The sequence below is a fragment of the Nycticebus coucang genome, chromosome 6 (genome assembly GCF_027406575.1).
Source record: "Nycticebus coucang isolate mNycCou1 chromosome 6, mNycCou1.pri, whole genome shotgun sequence".
Taxonomy (NCBI): Eukaryota; Metazoa; Chordata; class Mammalia; order Primates; family Lorisidae; genus Nycticebus; species Nycticebus coucang.
In genome coordinates this window covers 118,564,403-118,583,908 of record NC_069785.1, presented here as the reverse complement: position 1 = coordinate 118,583,908, position 19,506 = coordinate 118,564,403, and the positions used below count along the sequence as shown (strand labels likewise).

At 44.9% G+C, this 19,506-nt stretch overlaps 1 protein-coding gene across 12 annotated transcripts in view; it reads left to right on the top strand.

Annotated features, from left to right (window-relative positions):
- The first annotated feature begins 18,159 nt into the window (after nt 1–18,159).
- The window catches only part of USP28 (ubiquitin specific peptidase 28), an 85,683-nt gene continuing 84,336 nt past the window's right edge, over nt 18,160–19,506 (top strand). For 9 of the 12 annotated variants that reach the window (XM_053594631.1, XM_053594630.1, XM_053594638.1 and 6 more), the window contains exon 1: nt 18,166–18,287. In XM_053594631.1, the coding sequence (XP_053450606.1) occupies nt 18,231–18,287 (57 nt within the window). In that variant the 5' untranslated portion in view covers nt 18,166–18,230. Of the gene's footprint in view, nt 18,288–19,506 lie in introns of all 12 variants that reach the window. The other 3 variants (XM_053594637.1, XM_053594629.1, XM_053594628.1) reach the window with 3 other exon arrangements.

The window sequence follows — 19,506 nt, the reverse complement described above, 5'->3', positions numbered from 1 at the left end:
AACCTAACCATGAGTGTAACAGCTTTCAGGGAGTTCCACCAGTCTTGTTAGTGAATTATAAAAACTGAGGTATCAGAAGTGAGGGTGGTTTTGTCTGGACATGGTAATTCCTGTAACTTTGTAATTGGCTAAATTACTCTTATAGTGTTGAATTACATGGATTTTCAAATATTAACCAATCTTGCATGTTTGGATGTGGTACCAAGATCCTCATTCAAGAATAAAAGACTCATGTCCCCAGATGTTGGGACTGTTGTAAACAGAAAGCCCTCAACTGTCAACGACTTTTAGGACTGTCCCAGATAAAGAAAGTTACTTTGCCCAAGATCATGTATCCCTTTTCTGGGGTGGCCCTCATCCAATGGTTGATTAATGTGGTGGTATAAAGACCTGCCTTGGCTGGGTGTAGCAGTTCACCCAGCATTTGAAGAGGCCAAAGTGGGAGGATTGCTTGAGACCAGGAGTTCCAAACCAGCCTAGCCAAGCTGAGCCATAGCCCCTCACTTCTACTGTCTTAATAGTTACTGGTATTCCCATAAATCTCAAATACCCAATATACTGCACCAGCTAACACATTTCATTCTACTGGCATATCATCCTAATTTACTACCAATAAAAGGTTTAACAATTGCATTTCTGCTTTGTGCAGGGGCTATTTATGAGTAATGATGCCCTCTTGCCAGCTGGACATCAGGTTATTCAAGACAACAAATGTTAAGATGGAATTTTGCAGACTAAAACTGGAAAAAAGATAAGGAAAAGCAGAGAGTGATTAATCAATAGTTCAAAGCTAAGTTTGAAAGCTGAAGAAACTTCTTGGTTCTTGGTAGGACACTAAAACAAAGAGAGAGAGAGAAATATTCTCATGTAACAGAGGGTAGAGAAAGCTGAAAACCAGTTCTAGCACTTAACCAACACAAAAGCCATCCTCCACAGAAGGTTAAATTCCTAGCATAGCAGGTCTTCTCTGCCAGGGTCAGAGCTCTGAGTAGGAAAGAAAAGGTCCCTGACACATGAGATGCTGATATCTGGGTTAAATCATCTTAAAATCTTGACTCCACAGACTTCCCTGGATGCTCTGATGCAGGAGAGGCCCATTCTTCCTTAGTAAAGGACAATGCTTTCTACCTTCTTGCATGAAGACAACACAGAGGCCTCTTCAGGAGATGTCCTTTGCCTCCATCAGGCTATGCTGCTGTATCCCTCCTGGCCATTAGACCAATAAGTAGGTTAAGTAAATAAGTAGCCAAGTTAGGAATGTACTGGGCCTCATGCGGGAGGAGAGGGAGTATGGTGAGAGTGGGTTGCATTTTCCTGGTTCTTTACATGTCAAGTAATTTTTTATTACATCCTGGATGTTATGAATATTATTTTGTTGGGACTCTGGATTATATTATATATAAAGAGAGGAGACTGAGTGTGTGTATGTGTAAACTCTTCCTCTGATGAGTTTTTTTGTTTTTTTTTTTTGAGACAGAGCCTCAAGCTGTCACTCTGGGTAGAGTGCCATGGGATCACAGCTCACAGCAACCTCCAACTCTTGGGCTCAAGCGATTCTCCTGCCTCTGCCTCCCAAGTAGCTGGGATTACAGGCGCCTGCCACAACGCCTGGCTATTTTTTTTTTTTTTTTTTTTTTGGTGCAGCCATCGTTGTTGCAGGCCTGGGCTGGATCAAACCCACCAGCTCAGGTGTATGTGGCTAGCGCTTTAGTCTCTTGAGCCACAGGTGCCGAGCTGAGTTTTTTTTTTTTTATTGAGACACAGTCTCAAGCTGTCACCCTGGGTAGAGTGCCATGGCGTCACAGCTCACAGCAACCTCCAACTCTTGGACTTAAGCGATTCTCCTGCCTCTGCCTCCCAAGTAGCTGGGACTATAGGTACCTGCCACTATAGGTGGCAGGTACCCGGCTATTTTTTGGTTGCAGTTGTCATTGTTGCTTAGCAGGCCCGAGCCAGGCTCGAACCCACCACCCTAGATGTATGTGGCCTGCGTCCTGCCAACTGAGCTATGGGCACTGCCCCTCTGATATGTTTTGATGTTTTTCTTAGAAGTTAATTTGGCTGGACATGACAGCTCACACCTGTAATTCCAGCACACTAGGAGACTGAGGAAGGAGGATTTCTTGATCTCAGGAGTTTGAGACCAGACTGAGCAAGAGCAACACACTGTCTCTACTAAAAATAGAAAAACTAGCTGAGTGTTGTGCCACACACAAGTAGTCCCAGCTTCTCTGGAAGCTGAGGCAAAAGAACTGCTCATGCCCAAGAGTGTGAGATTGCTGTGAGTTACTACCCTGTTTCCCCGAAAATAAGACATCCTCCGAAAATAAGACCTACTTACAGGAAAGGTACGACATCCCCTGAAAATAAGACCTAGTGCATCTTTGGGAGCACACCTTAAAATAAGACACTGTCTTATTTTCGGGGAAACAGGGTATGATGCCATGGCACTCTACCCCGGTGACAGAGTGAGACGGTATCTCCAAAAAAAAAAAAACCCATGACAATAAATACATTTATAAAGCATATGTCTATAAAAGATAAACATTGTTTTTTGTAGGTTAGTTCAAGCTAAAGATGAGGTCTTGGCACGGCACCTGTAGCTCAGTGGTTACAGCGCCAGCCACATATAGGAGCTGGCAGGTTCACATCCAGCCCCGGCCTGCCAAACAACAACTACAACCAAAAAACAGCTGGGTGTTGTAGTGGGTGCCTGTAGTCCTGGCTATTCAGAAGGCTGAGGCAAGAGAATCGCCTAAGCCCAGGAGTTTGAGGTTGCTGTGAGCTGTGACGCCATGGCACTTTACCAAGGGTGACAAAGTGAGACTCTGTCTCAAAAAAAAAAAAAAAAAAAGATAAGGTCTTACATCAATGAAATGGTTTATTTATTTATTTATTTTTGACATAGAATCTCACTATGTAGAACACTGTGGCGTCACAGCTCATAGCAACCTCAAAGTCTTGGGCTTAAGCGATTCTTTTGCCTCAGCCTCCCAAGTAGCTGGGACTACAGGCGCCCACCACAATGCCGGGCTATTTTTTCATTGTAGTTATCAGTATTGGTTAGCAGACCCGGGCCAGGCTCGAACCCGCTAGCCCTAATGTATGTGGCTGGTGCTCTACTCACTGAGCTACGGGCCCTGAGCCAATGAAATGCTTTAGATTTTTAGTTTTTACGCTGACCAACAGAGGTTCACAGTAATATGTTGCTATGGTTTGAATGTCCCCTCTAACACTCACGTTGAAATGTAATTGCTGTGGTATGTAGAGGTGGAGCCATCAAGGAGTGATGAGGCCGTGCTGACTGTGCCCTCTCGAATGCATTAATGCCCTTGTCACCGGAGTCGGATCCTGATAAATGCAACCTCGGCTTTTCTCATGAGCTCTTGCTCTCTCGTGCCCTCTCTCATCCACCTTTGTCATGAGATGACACAGCAAAAAGGCCCTCACCAGAGGCCAGCCCCTCAGCCTTGAATTTCCAAGCCTTTTGAACTGAAGAAATTAGGGTTTTTTCTGTATAAATACCCAGTTTGTGGTATTCTGTTATAGCAACATGCAATGGACTAATACATATGTACAAAGGTTGGAAAGGCAAAAAGATACATCAGAGCTTTTCTCATATGAAACAAAAGTGTCACCTTTATTAAACAAACTTTTGTTTCCAAAAACCTTGCTTCAGCAATCCCCCAAATCTGCTCCGAATGTGGAGGCTTGTTTGGTGGTACAAGCAGTTCCAAGGTTATGAAGGACATGGGTTCTGAAGGTTTGTTGTTAAGTTGAATGTAAGTTGGAACAGGTACTGTAGTAGCCCGTATCGAGTGAGAGTTACAAGTTAACACCTGTAGCTCAATAATGGAACACCTTGGTGGAAAGGGGATGGGGAGGGATTTAGCTCTCCTAACAAGCATGAGAGAGATGAGAGCAGTGGGGAATTGGCAGTCTCTACACCCGTGGTGTTGAGAGGCACGAGCTCAGCCTCATATTAGGATGGAGGAGAAGGCAGTTGGGAACAGGCACATTCTATCATGGACCCACTTGCTCTGACTTGGTCGCTTCTCCTGCCTGCAGAACGCCGGCATGTGTCTCTCTGCTGAAGATTACCAAGCTCTGCAAAAGTCTTCTATTGCTAAGATCTATCCTTCTAAGAAGACTGCTTTACTCCCTCAAAGACTCTCTCTCTCTCTCTCTCTCCTAGATAGCCCTCAGGCACCTAAGAGCAATTGTTCCTGACCAGGGTAGCATAGATGTCCTCCTCCGGAACCTGGATAAGCCAGGGCCGGAGACCGACCAGCCCTGGGCCCGACCAGTGGCAACGACAAGGTACATTTACCTATTTCTGTTCACAGGCGTGAGTGGTATGTCAGATGGATGTTTGTTGTAACTTGGGGACTGTCTGTATCCACAAAGTGATGGGAAAGGTGCTCTTTATCCTATTCAATCTGACCAATGTATATTTAGTTTTTTAAACAATTAAAACTTGGCTTCGTGTCCATAGCTCAGTGGTTAGGGCGCTGGCCACATACACCAAGGCTGGCAAGTTCAAATCCAGCCCGGGCTTGCTAACAAACAATGACAACTACAACAAAAAAATAGCCAGGTGTTGTGGCAGGTGCCTGTAGTCCCAGCTGCTTGGGAGGCTGAGGCAAGAGAATTGCTTAAGCCCAGGAGTTGGAGGTTGCTGTGAGCTGCGATGCCATAGTACTCAACCCAGGGTGGCATAGTAAGATTCTGTCTCAAAAAATAAATAAATGGGCTCGGCGCCTGTGGCTCCAGCAGCTAAGGAGCCAGCCACATACACCTGAGCTGGCAGGTTCGAATCCAGCCTGGGCCGCCAAACAATAATGATAGCTGCAACCAAAAAAAAAATAGCTGGCATTGTGGCAGGCGCCTGTAGGCATTGGGAGGCGAAGGCAGGAGATTCACTTGAGCCCAGGAGTTGGAGGTTGCTGTGAGCTGTGATGCCACGGCACTCTACCCAAGGTGGCAGCTTGAAGCTCTGTCTCACAATAAATAAATAAATGAAAATAAAAAATTAAAAATTAAAACTTATTTGAATGTCAAAAAATAATGTTCAGGGGGTGGCGCCTGTGGCTCAAAGGGGTAGGACGCCAGTCCCATATGCTGGAGGTGGCAGGTTCAAACCCAGCCTCAGCCAAAAACCACAAAAAAAAAAATGTTCAAAATATTTTCATCACGTTCTTCAGATGAGCCGTTCATTTACCACAATCCAGTCATAGAGGATTGGTTTTGCCAGCACCCCATTCTCTTTGTGTTGCCAATGAAATAATGAGAATTGGCATAATGTAACAGTGGTTGAGAATCATTGCTCATCTTTTCATAAAGCTGAGAGAATAGAATGGAGAGAGCTGGCCAGGCATACTGGCTCACGCCGGTAATCCCAGCACTCTGGGAGGCCAAAGCTGGCAGATTGCTTGAGCACAGGAGTTTGAGACCAGCTTGAGCAACAGCAAGACCTTGCCTCTACTAAAAATAGAAAAATTAGCTGGGTGTTGTGGTGGGTGCCTATAGACACAGTTACTCGGGAGGCTGAGGAAAGAGGTCTTTTGAGCCCAAGAGATTGAGGTTATTTATTTATATGATAAAGCCACAGCACTCAGGGGCGGCACCTGTGGCTCAGTGAGTAGGGTGCCAGTCCCATATACTGAGGGTGGTGGGTTCAAATCTAGCCCCAGCCAAAATGCAACAATAACAACAACAACAACAAAAAGCCACAGCACTCTACTGCTCCACTTCAAATAACATGACTAATAAATTTAAGCGGATGTGCTGAGGCTTTTTATTCTTTGGTAGTAGACCTTCTTCATTTGCACTGACCAACTCTCTGATCCACTGGTTTCAGAATTCAATACTTAATTATTCTCCTTAAAGCAAATGACACCAGCTTTCCAACGTGGGCTCCTGCAAAGAAGGGTGGCAAGAAGAAGGGCCATTCTGCCCTCGAAGAGCTTGTGACCTGTGGATACACCACCCACATTCACAGGTGCCCCCATTAAGGGGCTTCAAGAACCATGCCCGGGGGCACTCAAACAGATCTGGAAATTTGCCATGAAGGAATTGGGCACTACAGATGCGCGCATTGATACGAGGCTCAACAAAGCTGTCTGGGCCAAAGGAATAAAGAATGTCCCACAGCGTATCTGTGTACAGTTTATAGAAAGCATCATGAGGATGAAGATTCACCACCCAAGCTTTATACCTCAGTTACCCATGTACCTGTTACCGCTTTCCAAAACCTGCAGTCAACCTGGATTAGAACTAACCAGTGATTGTCAGATACATCGTATAAAGTTATAAAACCACTGAAAGACAAAAAACAAAAAAAAAGCAAGTGCACCAACTCCGTGGGGTTGCAACTCCTTACAAAAGGGGCTGAAGAGCCCACATGGTCTATCCAGCGCAGTTCCTGTGGTTTTAAGTTTCTTCCTATGGAACACCCTGGCAGAGTATAGAAGGCAACAAATGCTACAGAAAAACAATGGTCTGTCATTTGAGAGTTCATACCTTGGCCAGCTCATGTCTAAAATTCTAAACTTTCTTCTCAAATGGAAACAGAAAGACCCATTCCACTTCAGCCTTAGCTTTTACTCCTCTGGCAGGGACCATCAAATGCCTTCCTTTCTAACTCCACCTTGCCTCCACCTCCTGGGGGACAGCCCTCAGGCACCTGTGGCTTAATGGAAGGCTTAAACGCCAATAGAAGCCGGTTCAGAGCCCTTTATACAAGTGAAAAAGCGCCAGTGGACTGCAGGAAATGCTCCCACCCACTCTCAGTGAGGTGCCCTCTATTTCCTCTTCCTGTGTTCTTTAGAAATAGATTAACCAATGCTGGTTAACAATGGATATTTGGCTCAAGATCAGATTTGACTCACAATTTACATTTTATTCCCGAACGTGGCTACAATCAATAAATGCTACTGGAGAGACTGAGGCAGGAGGATCACTGGAGGCCAGGAGTTCAAGAGACCAGCCTGGGCAACATATCAAGCTCTGTCTCTATTCAAAAAAGAAAAATTGTTAGCATGTTAGCTCTATCTGTGAGACTTTCGGAAATACTCTGTTAAGATTCTCCTAGGACTGGCTCGGCACCTGTAGCTCAGCGGCTGGGGCACCAGCCACATGCATCAGAGCTGGCGGATTCAAATCCAGCCCAGGCCTGCCAAAGAACAATGACAACTACAACCAAAAAATGGCCGGGTGTTGTGGTGGGTGCCTGTAGTCCCAGCTACTTGGGAGGTGGAGGCAGGAGAATCTTTTGAGCCCAAGAGTTTGAGGTTGCTGTGAGCTGTGACACCACGGCACTCTACCCAGGGTGAAAGCTTGAGACTCTGTCTCAAAAAAAAGAAAAAAAAAAAAAATTCTCCTAGGACCATTGCTCAAGTTCAGAATGAAACTACTCCATCATCCAAATCCAGAAAGTTGAGAAAGAAGTTGCTGACAAGCATGCTAGGAAAATAGGGGTGATCATTATTTTAGAAGTGGAAATATTTTTACTGATCTAGCACTTGACAGATTGCCCCATGCAAATTGGGACCTGAGATTACCCTAACTGTACATAGCCTTCTGGTTGAATGTTGTTAAAAGAAAAACTTTAGACAAATTAAATTTAACAGAGTTTAACTGAGCAAAGAATGATTCCCAAATCAGGCAAAACCCACTCAGAATACATTTCAGAGCAACTCCAGAGCTGCCATGGGGTCCAGTAATTTATGGACAGGAAAAAGAAAATGACATCAGTAAACAGAAATGAGATGCAGAAACCAGTGGATTGGCTACAGTTGGCTGTCTGCCGTTTTAGAATGCAGTTGACCACAAAAAAAAAAAAAAAAAAAGAATGCATTTGAACAGGGTGGGACCTGTGGCTCTGTGGGTAAGGTGCCAGTCCCATATACCAAGGGTGGCAGGTTTGAACCAGCCCCAGCCAGCTAAAACAGTAGTGGCAACTGCAACAAAAATAGCCATGCACTGTGGCGGGTGCCTGTAGTCCCGGCTACTTGGAAGGCTGAGGCAAGAGAATCGCTTAAACCCAGGAGTTGGAGGTTGCTGTGAACTGTGGACCATATCACTCTAGCAAGGGTGACAGAGTGAGACTCTGCCTAAAAAAAAAAAAAAAAAAAAAAAATGCAGTTTAACAATCGGCCTTTTGTGATCTGCTGAAACTTTGTAATTGGTACAAGTTAGTCTGTATACACATCCAGTTAGGTTACTTTTACTATGTGTGGAGAAAACTTTAGGCTGAATTTAAAATATGTAAGGAGGAAGCTTCACACTAAAGTTAATTTAACAATGCTAAGACTCCCATTCTTTCCCTAAATTTCTCAGTTCACCTCCACTGGTACCTCCTCAGAGAAGTCTTTGGAGACTATTTTCTCTCTAATTATTCATCTTTTCCAATTAGGTGTTCTCTGAAGCAGAATCTTCTTATCTTTAACCTCAGGCTATAGAAAGAGAGAGCTTAACTCACTACCTGGCTTAGAATCCTGGCTCTACTCTTAACAGTAGAAAGACCTCAGGCAAATTACTTGTTCTTTGGATGGTGGTTTCCTCATTTGTAAAGCTGCTATTAATATGAATTATAGCACTTTGTAGGAAATTATGAGGATAAAATTAGTTCACACTTGCAAAATACTCAGAACACTACCTGGCCTAGAAGTGCTCAGTAACATTAGCTATTACTTCCTCTAAAAATACTCTCTTTTCTTCCAGAGTCAAGTGCTAGATCAGTGAAAATATTTCCACTTCTAAAGGCAACTTTGTATTAGTTATTCTTGCCCCATTTATTCTTTTGAGCTCTAATAATTTGAGCAAAATGATTTTTCACTGCAGTGATGTCCTGGTGAAAAATTATGCCATCTGGAGTCCTAATTTATGTCTCACTACCTGCATATAATGTTTCTATTTGCTTTCCTTGGGTCGCTTTCTGGTTTCTAGCCTAAATCAGGTTTTTGGTTTCTGTAGGAGACTCCAGCTTTGACACAGACATCTTTCTCCAACAGCTGGGAGCTAAAAGAGAAACAATCCTCTTGCCTAAGCCTCCCAGGTAGCTGGGACTACAGGTGTCCACCCCAACACCCGGCTACTTTTTTATTATTGTTGTTGCAGTTGTCATTGTTGTTTTAGCTGGCCCAGGCCTTTTTGAACCCTCCAGCCTACGGGAGCCACCAAGAGAAAGATTTTATGAAATAGATTTGCTGGTGGGGCGATGTGGCTCATGCCTGTAATCTGGGAGGCCGAGGTGGGTGGATCACCTGAGCTCAGCAGTTTGAGATCAGCATGAGCAAGAGCAAGACGCCGTCTCTACTAAAAATAGAAAAAACTGAGGCAAGATGATTGCTTGAGCCCAAGAGTTGGAGGTTCCTGTGAGATCTGACTCTACCAAGGGCGACAGCTTGAGACTCTTTAAAAAAAAAAAAAAAAAATAGAAAAAACTAGCTGGACGTTGTGGTGATCAGGGTAGTCCCAGCTGCTCTGCAAGGTAAGGCAAGAGGATTGCCTGAGCCCAAGAATTTGAGGTTGCTATGAGCTATGATGCCAGGGCACTCTACCTAAGGTGACAGAGTGAGACTGTCTCAAAAAAAAAAAAAAGACTTGCTAATTCACTCCTTGGACGTCATCTGAAATCTGGAGTTTCAGTACACTGCATAAAATGGTATGGTAATTATTATTATTTGTTTTATCTGGAAGATTATCAATATATAATTTCTACCATTCAGGAGAGAATGTTAATTACTTGCCTCGTCCATCAGCCAGCAGGAAAGGTTATCTTCTGTAACCCGAAAACACTTTTTCTGTTTCTCAGTATACTTTGAAGACACAAAAATGTTATTAGAGAAATGGTCTATAAAACCAGTGTATGGTGCCCCATGATCGCATTAATGTACACAGCTATGATTTAATAATAAAAAAAGAAATGTTATTAGAGGGATAAGGATGGTATTGTACTATTTTCCCCCTTATTTCTCTGTGCTTGAAAGAGACAATAGTACTCTATTGACTTTTATTATAGAAAAGTATTCTTTTGATCTATTTATTTAATTAATTTTTTTTTGAGACAGAGTCTCACTTTGTCACCCTTGGCAGAGTATTGTGGCAACATAGCTCACAGCAACCTCAAACTGTTGGGCTCAAGCGATTCTCTTGCTTCAGCCTCCCAAGAAGCTGGGACTACAGGCGCCCGCCACAACGCCTGGCTGTGTTTTTGTTACAGTTGTCATTGTTATTTGTCAGGCCCCAGGCCAGGTTCAAAGCAGCTAGTCCTGGTTGTGGCTGGCGCTCTAGCTGCTGAGCTACAGGTGCTGAGCCCTTTTGATCTTTTTAAAAATAAGAATATAGTTATAAAATGTAAAATGATATAATGAACACTCGTGTACCTACCACTTGATTTATGAAAATAGAACATCGTCATCACCTGCTCTGTGCCTTTTCTGCCCTTAAATCATCCTATCCCTTCACTTCCCTCAATGTTCTTGTTTTCATTTGTACTTCAGTCAAATGTTTATTTCCCTAGATAATATATCACTTCATCTTATGCTTGTGTAATCTGTATAAATGGAGTAGTTTATCGTATGTCTTCTTCTGTGACTTGCTTTTTGTCTCAACACCCGAGACTCATCATGTTGCATTGCTGTAATTCATTTTCCCTGCTATATAGTGTCCTATTGAATAATTACACGGAGATTTATCAACTTTACCATATTTGTTTCCTGTTTTGTATGCTGCTAAAAGTTCTAAGAACACATTTGTACATATATCCTGATGGAAACGTGCAAGTTTTTCTAGGATATTTAGGAGAAAAATCAGTGGCCAAAGGCATGCACAATTTCAAATTTTAGTAGTAATGCCAAACTGTCTTCCAAATAGGTATACTAATATACACTCTCAAACAGTGTAGAAGTGTCATCCTGTTGCTCTATATAAAAACACTTGTAATTGTCGTATTTCTGAATTTTTGCTATTTATAAGCATGAAATATTATCCTTCTGTGTTATAACTAGCATGTCTCTGCCACTGAGGTTAGCATTTTCACATCTTTGGGGTTCCTCTGCTATAAAGTGCCTGCTTAAGCCTTTGGCCTTTCTTCCTAGTATATTATCTTTTTATTTTTAAAATTTGTAGGGGTTTATTAGCAGTTCTCAAATGTAGGAAAATTTTTATCTCAAAAACCGTTTGGTATAGCAATGTCTTGAGACTTTTTTTTTTTTTTTTTTTGAGACTCACTTTGTCACCCTCAGAGTGCCACGGCTTCATAGCTCAGAACAACCTCAAACTCCTGGGCACAAGTGATCCTCTTGCTTCACCCTCCCAAGTAGCTGGGACTATAGGCCCCTGGCACAGTGCCTGGCTAATTTTAGAGATGGGTTCTTGCTCTGGCTCAGGCTGAGCTCAAGCAGTCTGCCTGCCTCGGCCTAGAGTGCTAGGATTACAGGTGTGAGCCACTGCGCCTGGCCCAGTCTTGAGACATTTTTTTTTTTTTTTGCAGTTTTTTTTCTTTGGCTGGGGCTGGGTTGAACCTGCCACCTCTGGCATATGGGGCTGGCACCCTACTCCTTTGAGCCACAGGTGCCACCATCTTGAGACATTTTTGATGATTACAACTGGTATCTAGTAGATAGAGGCCTGGGGAGATGCTAAATATCCTTTGAGGCCCAGGACAACCCCCCACCGTACGGAATTAATGTTCACGTATTGAGAAACTTTGTTCTACACTGTAATATCTTATTAGTTTTATGTTTCTCTAAATTTGCAGATATTTTCATTTTCTTCATGGTGTCTTTAATAAAGGGAAATTCTTAATTTTAACATAATTGAATTTGTCAGTGTTTTATGGTTTATGTTTTTTGCATTTGATTTAACAAAGCCGCCTCTATTCCCAGTGCAGGGAGGTTCTCTAATAGAGTTTTTTAAAAGTTGGTTTTTTTTTTTCACTCTCACTGGGTAGAGAGAGTGCTGTGGCTCACAGTCACCTCAAACTCTCTTGGGCTTGGCCATCCTCTTGCCTCAGCCTACTGAGCAGCTGGGACAACAGGTGCCTGCCACAACACCTGGCTAGTTTTTCTATTTTTAGTAGAGATGGGGTCTCACTCTTGCTCAGGCTGGTCTTGAACTCCTGAGCTCAAGCAATCCACTCGTTTCAGTCTCCCAGAGTGCTGGGATTACAGGTGTGAGCCACCATGCCGAGCCTTTTAAAAAGTTTTATTTTTTTTTTTGAGACAGAGTCTCAGTTTGTTGTCCTTGGTAGAGTACTATGACGTCATAACTCACGGCAACCTCAGACTCCTGGGCTCAAGGGATTCTCTTGCATCAGCCTCTAGAGTAGCTGGGACTGCAGAAGCCCACCACAATGCTGGCTATTTTTTGTTTGTAGTTTGGCTGGGGCCAGATTTGAACCTACCACCCTTGGTATATGGGGCCAGCACCCTACTCACTGAGACACAGGCACTGCCACCTTAAAAAGTTTTCAATTTTGGGTGGCGCCTGTGGCTCAAAGGAGTAGGGCGCCGGCCCCAGATGCCGGAGGTGGTGGATTCAAACCCAGCCCTGGCCAAAAACTGCAAAAAAAAAAAAAAAAAGTTTTTAATTTTTCTTTTTATATAGGCAGTCCTTGAATTAAAAATATCCGACATATGTACAACTCATACTTACAAATAGAGGCTATTCCAGGTAATAGGTAAACATACCTATTCCAACTTACATACACATTCAGCTTAAGTTAAAATCCACAGAACCAATGTCATTTGTAACCCAGGGACTGTCTGTATTTAAGTCTTTAATTCACCTAAAAATTGATGTCAATTTTTGTATGAATGACTGAACATGACTTATTAAAAATGCATCCTATCTCCACTGGTCTACAATTCTAGTTTGTTAAAAATTGAATCTGCAGAAATTTATGGGCTTATTTCTAGTTCTCTATGTTGTTATTACCCCTTTATCTGGAGACTATAGTTTTCTCCTTCAGATAAAGGGAAAACTGAATCCCAAGAGTTGAAGTCTTTCATGAGTTCTTTGGAATTTATAAAAAAACAGATCTTAAGAGTTTTCTTTAAAATTTACTGTTTCTCTACATTTTCTAAAGAAAGAAAAAGGGACGTGAGTTTGTTATTTTGAATACCAAAAACAAATGCAGTTGAACAGTACAGGTTGGAACTACCCTGCCCCACTCACCTGCAGTTTCCACGTGTATGGGTGGAGGAGTGAGGAGCTGGAGCCAATCTCTTGACTGTGCTAGGGGGATAACTTCTAAATGAACTCATTAATTTTACTGAAAGTTATTTCCATTCTCCACAAACCACATTGCCTATAGTACACCTTTCAGAAAGGCTGGAAATTCATTATTCAACCAACAAAAAGAGCCTTTTCTGAAATTTTTTTTGAGAAAGAGTCTCACTTTGTCATCCTTGGTAGAGCTGTGGTGTCACAGCTCACAGCAACTTCAAACTCTTGGGCTCAAGCTATCTCTTAATTTCTTTCTTTCTTTCTTTTTTTTTGTGTGTGTGTTTTTTTTTTTTGGCCAGGGCTGGGTTTGAACCTGCCACCTCCGGCATATGGGACCGGCGCCCTACTCCTTGAGCCACAGGCGCCACCCCTTTCTTTCTTTTTTTTGAGAAAGAGTTTTTGTCGCCCTCGGTAGAGTGCTGTGGTGTCACAGCTCACAACAATCTCCAACTTTTGGGTTTAAGTGATTCTCTTGCCTCAGCCTCCCAAGTAGCTGTGACTATAGGCTCCTGCCACAATGCCTGGCTATTTTTTGTTGCAGTTGCTACCACTGTTTTAGCTGGCTAGGGCTGGGTTTGAACCCTCTACCCTGGGTATATGGGGCTAGCGCCCTACCCACTGAGCCATAGGCGCCGCCTGCTATCTTCTTATTTTTATTTATTTATTTATTTTTGAGACAGAGCCTCAAGCTGTCACCCTGGGTAGAGCGCTGTGGCATCACAGCTCATAGCAACCTCCAACTCCTGGGCTCTAGTGACTTCTCCTGCCTCTGCCTCCCAAGCAGCTGGGACTACAGGCATTCACCAAAACGCCCAGCTATTTTTTGGTTGCAGCTGTCATTGTTGTTTGGTGGGCTCAGGCTGGATTGGAACCCACCAGCTCAGGTGTATGTGGCTGGCGCCTTAGCTGCTTGAGCCACAGGGGCCAAGCCTATCTTCTTATTTTTAAATATATATTTATTTATTTAAGACAGAGTCTCACTTTGTCACCTGTGGTAGAGGGCCGTGGTGTCATAGCTCACAGCAAACTTAGACTCTTGGACTCAAGTGATCCTCTTACCTCAGCCTCCCTCCCCAGCAGGGACTAGAGGTGCCTGCCACAGTGATGGGATCTTCCTCTGGCTCAGGCTGGGCTCAGCTTGGTCTCAGGCTGGAACTCCTGAGCTAAGGCATTCCACCCACCTCAGCCTCCTAGAGTGCTAGGATTACAGGTGCGAGCCACGTGTGCCAGGCTCTGTAATATTTTCTTAAAGTAACTGAAATATTCATAGTCTTTCCTCCAGGAGACATTTCCCTAGCTGCTGAGGGACTGGCCATGAAGCACATTTTTGACTAAGTCATTCCAGGAAAGGAATCCATAGTTCAAAGACCAGTCACTGCTGCCATTCAGTCACAGCCAGCAGCTTTCAAATCCAGTTGCTCAGAAGGCAGAACAAAAATTATTTACAGAGTAAAGCGGAGAAGAATTTTAAGTACACGTTTGTTGCCCTTTTTTTCTATTCTTTTCCTAACATTCCCTTCTTTCTCAGTTGCTCCCTCACTCCATAGAAGCATTCAATAACATTGAACAGGATCATTTTATTATACAATAAATTATTTGGTTTGAGGTAAATCAGAAGGGGAAAGATACATTTATTGACTTAGAAAATAACTTAATATCGGGACAAAAGTTTTCCAGGAAAGGAAAAAAAAATTTCTTCTCTGAGAAAATAACAACACCCTAGAAATTATTCCCTCTTTTTTAAGAGGTGGGGTCTTTCTATGTTGCCAAAACGGAGTTGCAGCAGCATGATTATATCTCACTGCAGAACTCCTGGGTTCAAGCAACCCTTTTGCCTCAGTCTCCCAAGAAGCTGTGATTATAAGCATGAGCCATAGCTCCCAGGCTAGATACTGTAAAATTTTACCTAGAGATGTGGTCTTGCTAAGATGGTGTGGAATCTCTGGGCTCAAGTGAGCCTCTTGCCTCGGCTCCTCAAAGTGCTGGGATTACAGGTATGAGCCATGGCACCCAGCCCCAATTATTCCCCCCACACTTTTTTGGGGGGGGATAGAGTCTCATTATGTCGCCCTTAGTAGGGTACTGTGGCGTCACAGCTCACAGCAACATCAAACTCTTAGGCTTAAGCAATTCTTTTGTCTCAGCCTCCCAGTAGCTGGGACTATAGGTGCCCGCTACAACGCCCAGCTATTTTTTTGTTGTAGTTGTCATTGTTGTTTAGCTGGCCCTGGCCGGGTTCGAACCCACCAGCTGTGGTGTATGCGGCCAGTGCCGTAACCACTGTGCTACGGGCACTGAGCCAACTAATTAGTCCCTTTTTTAACACATCAATTATTTACTATTGCTTATTATTATTAGTTCATTTTCTCTCCTGAATATTCCTGAAATTATTATTAACTGCCAATTAATTATTCTGGAGCCTTCACATATGGGGCCTTAGGAGGAACGAGAAGGGATTCTCTGTGCTGACAGTAAATATTCCATAATACCCACTTTTGATATATGATCACTGTGAATCTTGCCAACTGATGGCCTGACACTGATGTAGATTTCTTCATTATATGGTTGAACAGGTTGCCTCTAGCAAATTATTATGTCCAGCTCCAAGTGGAAGTTAAAGGGGGCTATAAGGATCCATTAGCTCTACAGCCCTCAAATTGACTAGACTGAATTTATTACATCTGGAGTTCTAAATGAACCACATAGCAATCGTCTGGCAAATCAAAAAGGTTTAATCAAAACACAGAGGCCGGGCAAGGTGGCTCATGCCTATAATCCCAGCACTCTGGGAGGCCAAGGCAGGTGGATTGCTTGAGCTCAGGAGTTTGAGACCAGCCTGAGCAAGAGTGAGACCCCATCTTTAAAAAATAGCCAGGCATTGTGGCCAGTGCCTGAAGTCCCAGCTACTTGAGAGGCTGAGGCAAGAGAATAGCTTGAGCCCAAGACTTTGAGGTATTCTACTCAGAGTGACAAAGTGAGACTCTGTCTCAAAAGAAAAAAACAAAAAAAACTTGGGGCCTATATTTACCAAAGTGCTTGTATACACCTTTTTCAGAGAGATGGGTCAGGGAGGTCTTTTAAGAAAATTTTCACAAATAAGAGTTACAGGTTTTGATAACACTTGCACACATTAAATAAGCGATTTTCTAAAATGAATGTGTAAAGACAAAGGTTGTTCCAGAGACTGTGAAAGGCACCCAGAAATAGAGATTTCCAGTGGTGTAGAAATAGCAATGCTGCAAATAAACTGGACTCGGAAATCAACTTGTTCTACAATGACACCCAGGTACTCATGAGGGGAAAAGAAGGCAAAACCACAAGCACAATGTCCTACAACTATCAGACACACACACAGAGTCAGCCTTCTGTGTAGTAATTCCGAGGCAGTAAAACTGCAAGCAGTGCTAATCTAGCAGTTTACCTGCCAGGGAAGGGAGACCCCTGACCAAAGTAGCAGCAGTCTTAGCCCAGGTTCCTGAGAGTGATCAGGCCTCCCACGAGAGCTGTGCCTGCCCACAACTGACCTGCACTCCAGACTAGAGGCCTGAAGGTGAAACATCATAATCGTAGGGACAGTGCCAGGAGCATGAGAAAGGGAGCCATCCCTATAAAACACACTGAAAGTAGCACCCTAGGCCCAGATCAGGGCAATGGTATAAGTGATACTCTTAAAAGTGGCCCAAGCCTGTAATCCCCGCACTCTGGGAGGCTGAGATGGGCAGATGCTTGAGCTCAGGAGTTCAAGAATAGCCTGAGCAAGAGCCATACCCCATCTCCACTAAAAATAGAAAAAGTAGCCCAGTTGTGGTGGGCGCCTGTTGTCCCACCTACTTGGGAAGCTGAGGCAAGAGGAATGCTTGAACCCAGGAGTGTGAGGTTGCTGTGAGCTACGATGGTACAGCACTCTACCCAGGGTTACAGAGAGAGACTTTGTCTCAAAAAAAAAAGCCTTTCCAACACTTAGCTTCCACGCAGATTTGGGACAGCAAACAAAGTGTTCCAAGTTGCCTATTGTGGTACATTTTTACCCGAAATATCAAATACGGTTTTGTCATAATTTCCATCAAGTTGTTAAAAATACAATTGAGGCACCTGGGCACTTAATATGAAATCAAAAATAACTGGCTCAAACTGAACACAAAATTTTAGTTTTAGTTTGAACTTTTTCTTTCTTTTGAGATAGAGTCCCACTCTGTCACCCTGGATACTGTCGTGGCATCGCAGCTCACAGCAACTTCTAACTCTGGGCTCAAGTGATTCTCTGGCCTCAGCCTCCCAGGCGCTGAGAGACAGCAAGCGGCCACGCCCAGCTGAGTCCGAAATCCTGAAAATGCAAAACGGGGAAACTCCGCAATTCTCTTTGCTCATCATGCCCAGGCCAGGGTCAAGGGCGCCCGCTGGGCACCCGTGCATGGAGGTTCTGTCTGTCTGGTTAGCTGAAGCTCCTACAAACGACTGCGTGCAGCCTCCACCTCTTTTCTTAAAGACCGTGAACACTTTCTTTGTATCCTTAGACCTTGGAAATGGCTACAAGACCAGGCAGGAAAATACACTATTGCGAGTGCCTGGGCGCTTTCCCACAGTGGGGAGCAGCTTTCGCTCGTCTGTTGGGAGACTGGGCCAGAGGTCAGTCCTAGAAAGAGGAAGGTTCCCGCGACGGAGAGGGAAGAACAAGGCTCAGGAACGCAGCGGCCTGGCTCGCGGCTCCCGGTTACCAACCCCTGGGGCGGCGACGCCAACCGTGAGCCGCGGGCGGGGCCGGGGTCAAGCGGCCGGCGCCGGGTCAGGCCGGCGTGCGCGGGACCACGCACGGCAGCTCGGGCCTCGGCCGCGCGCCTATGTGCGCGCGCAGGCAGGGGCGGGGCGTGTGGGCCGGGCCTCCCGCGCGCGGTGGGCGGGGGCGGGACGGAGCGGGATGGTGGGGGCGGGGCCTGCTCCTGCCGGGCTGGCGGCGGCGGCGGCCGGAGACGGGTGACCCGCGGAGGGGCGCCTCGGCCATGACTGCGGAGCTGCAGCAGGAGGACGCGGCCGGCGTGGCCGACAGCCACGGCTCGGTGGGTCCCCCGGCGGCCGGCGGGGGCTGCGGCGCGGGCCCGGGCCCGGGGCGGGGAGGGTGCGGGGCAGGGGCGGGCGCGGGCGCGGGGCGCGGGCGGGCGGCGGGGCCTGCGGGCCGGGGCGCGGGCGGAGGGCTGCGGAGGGCGCCCGGGCGGGGATGCGCCGGGCAGGGAGGACCAGGCCCCGCGGGCAGGACCAGGGCTTTGCAGGGCTCGGGTAGCAGAGATCCAAGACTTTATCTCCGGGTGCGTGGACGAGCTGAAGTTGGAGGGATTAGGTAGCATTTTGGAAAACCAAATGGAAAGGCTGGACGTGGGGTTGTCGGCTTCGGTCTCATCGGCGGGCCAGCTCTCCTGTGCCCGACCTGGGTGAGAAACTTCCGAAAGGGGCCGCGTTGCCTGTGTTTGTTTTGTTTTGCTTTGACTTTTAAATCAGTTTTATGGTGGTGGCTAAAAGAGTCCAAAGCCGACGGAAGTTGTCTCACTTAAAGCTGGGAATTAACATCTTGGTAAGAGACTCGGGGTCCTATTCACCACCACTTTCCTCCCTCTCGGCCCTGTTTTTTTTTTAATAAGACAAAACAGAGCAGCCGCCCCAGTTATTGTATTCATCACTGTAGATTTTTAAGGAGGGCGAGGAACAACAGCGCGATGAATAGAAGGTACATTCGTAATGCTCTCCTGTTCGTAAGATTGAAATCAATACTAGGATTTCTAGGCTAAGGTGGTGAGAGCAAAAGAACGCTGGTTTGGGAGAAAATCAAAAGGCTAATGTGTGTGTAAAGAAACCCAGGAAGTGAGCAATTTGAGAGTCTCTTCTAACGTTACCTCGGAATGTCATAACTTAGTACCTCCTTACCCCTCACGTACTTTTTCAAGATACAATGGGAAATCTCTGGTACCTTTCAAATAAGAGTTTGAAAATGAGAAGTTTTATAAACTATCTATACTACAGAGCTGTCAGATGATCCCCAAGGGAGTATCCTTTTATGCCTTTTTACTCTTTTGGCCAAAGACGGGTAGAATACAGCATGGATGTACTTTTAAAAACCGGTGTAGAAAAAGACATTTCAAGGTCCTGGGCTCCAAGATGGAAGGAAGTATGTGGGTGGTATTTCACGTGCAGATTTCCAATGGAAATATTATGGTTAGATGTTCAGAAGTGCCTCTTGGTATTTGAGTCAGGATTTTTCTCTGTCTGCTTTCAGAGATTAGTTCT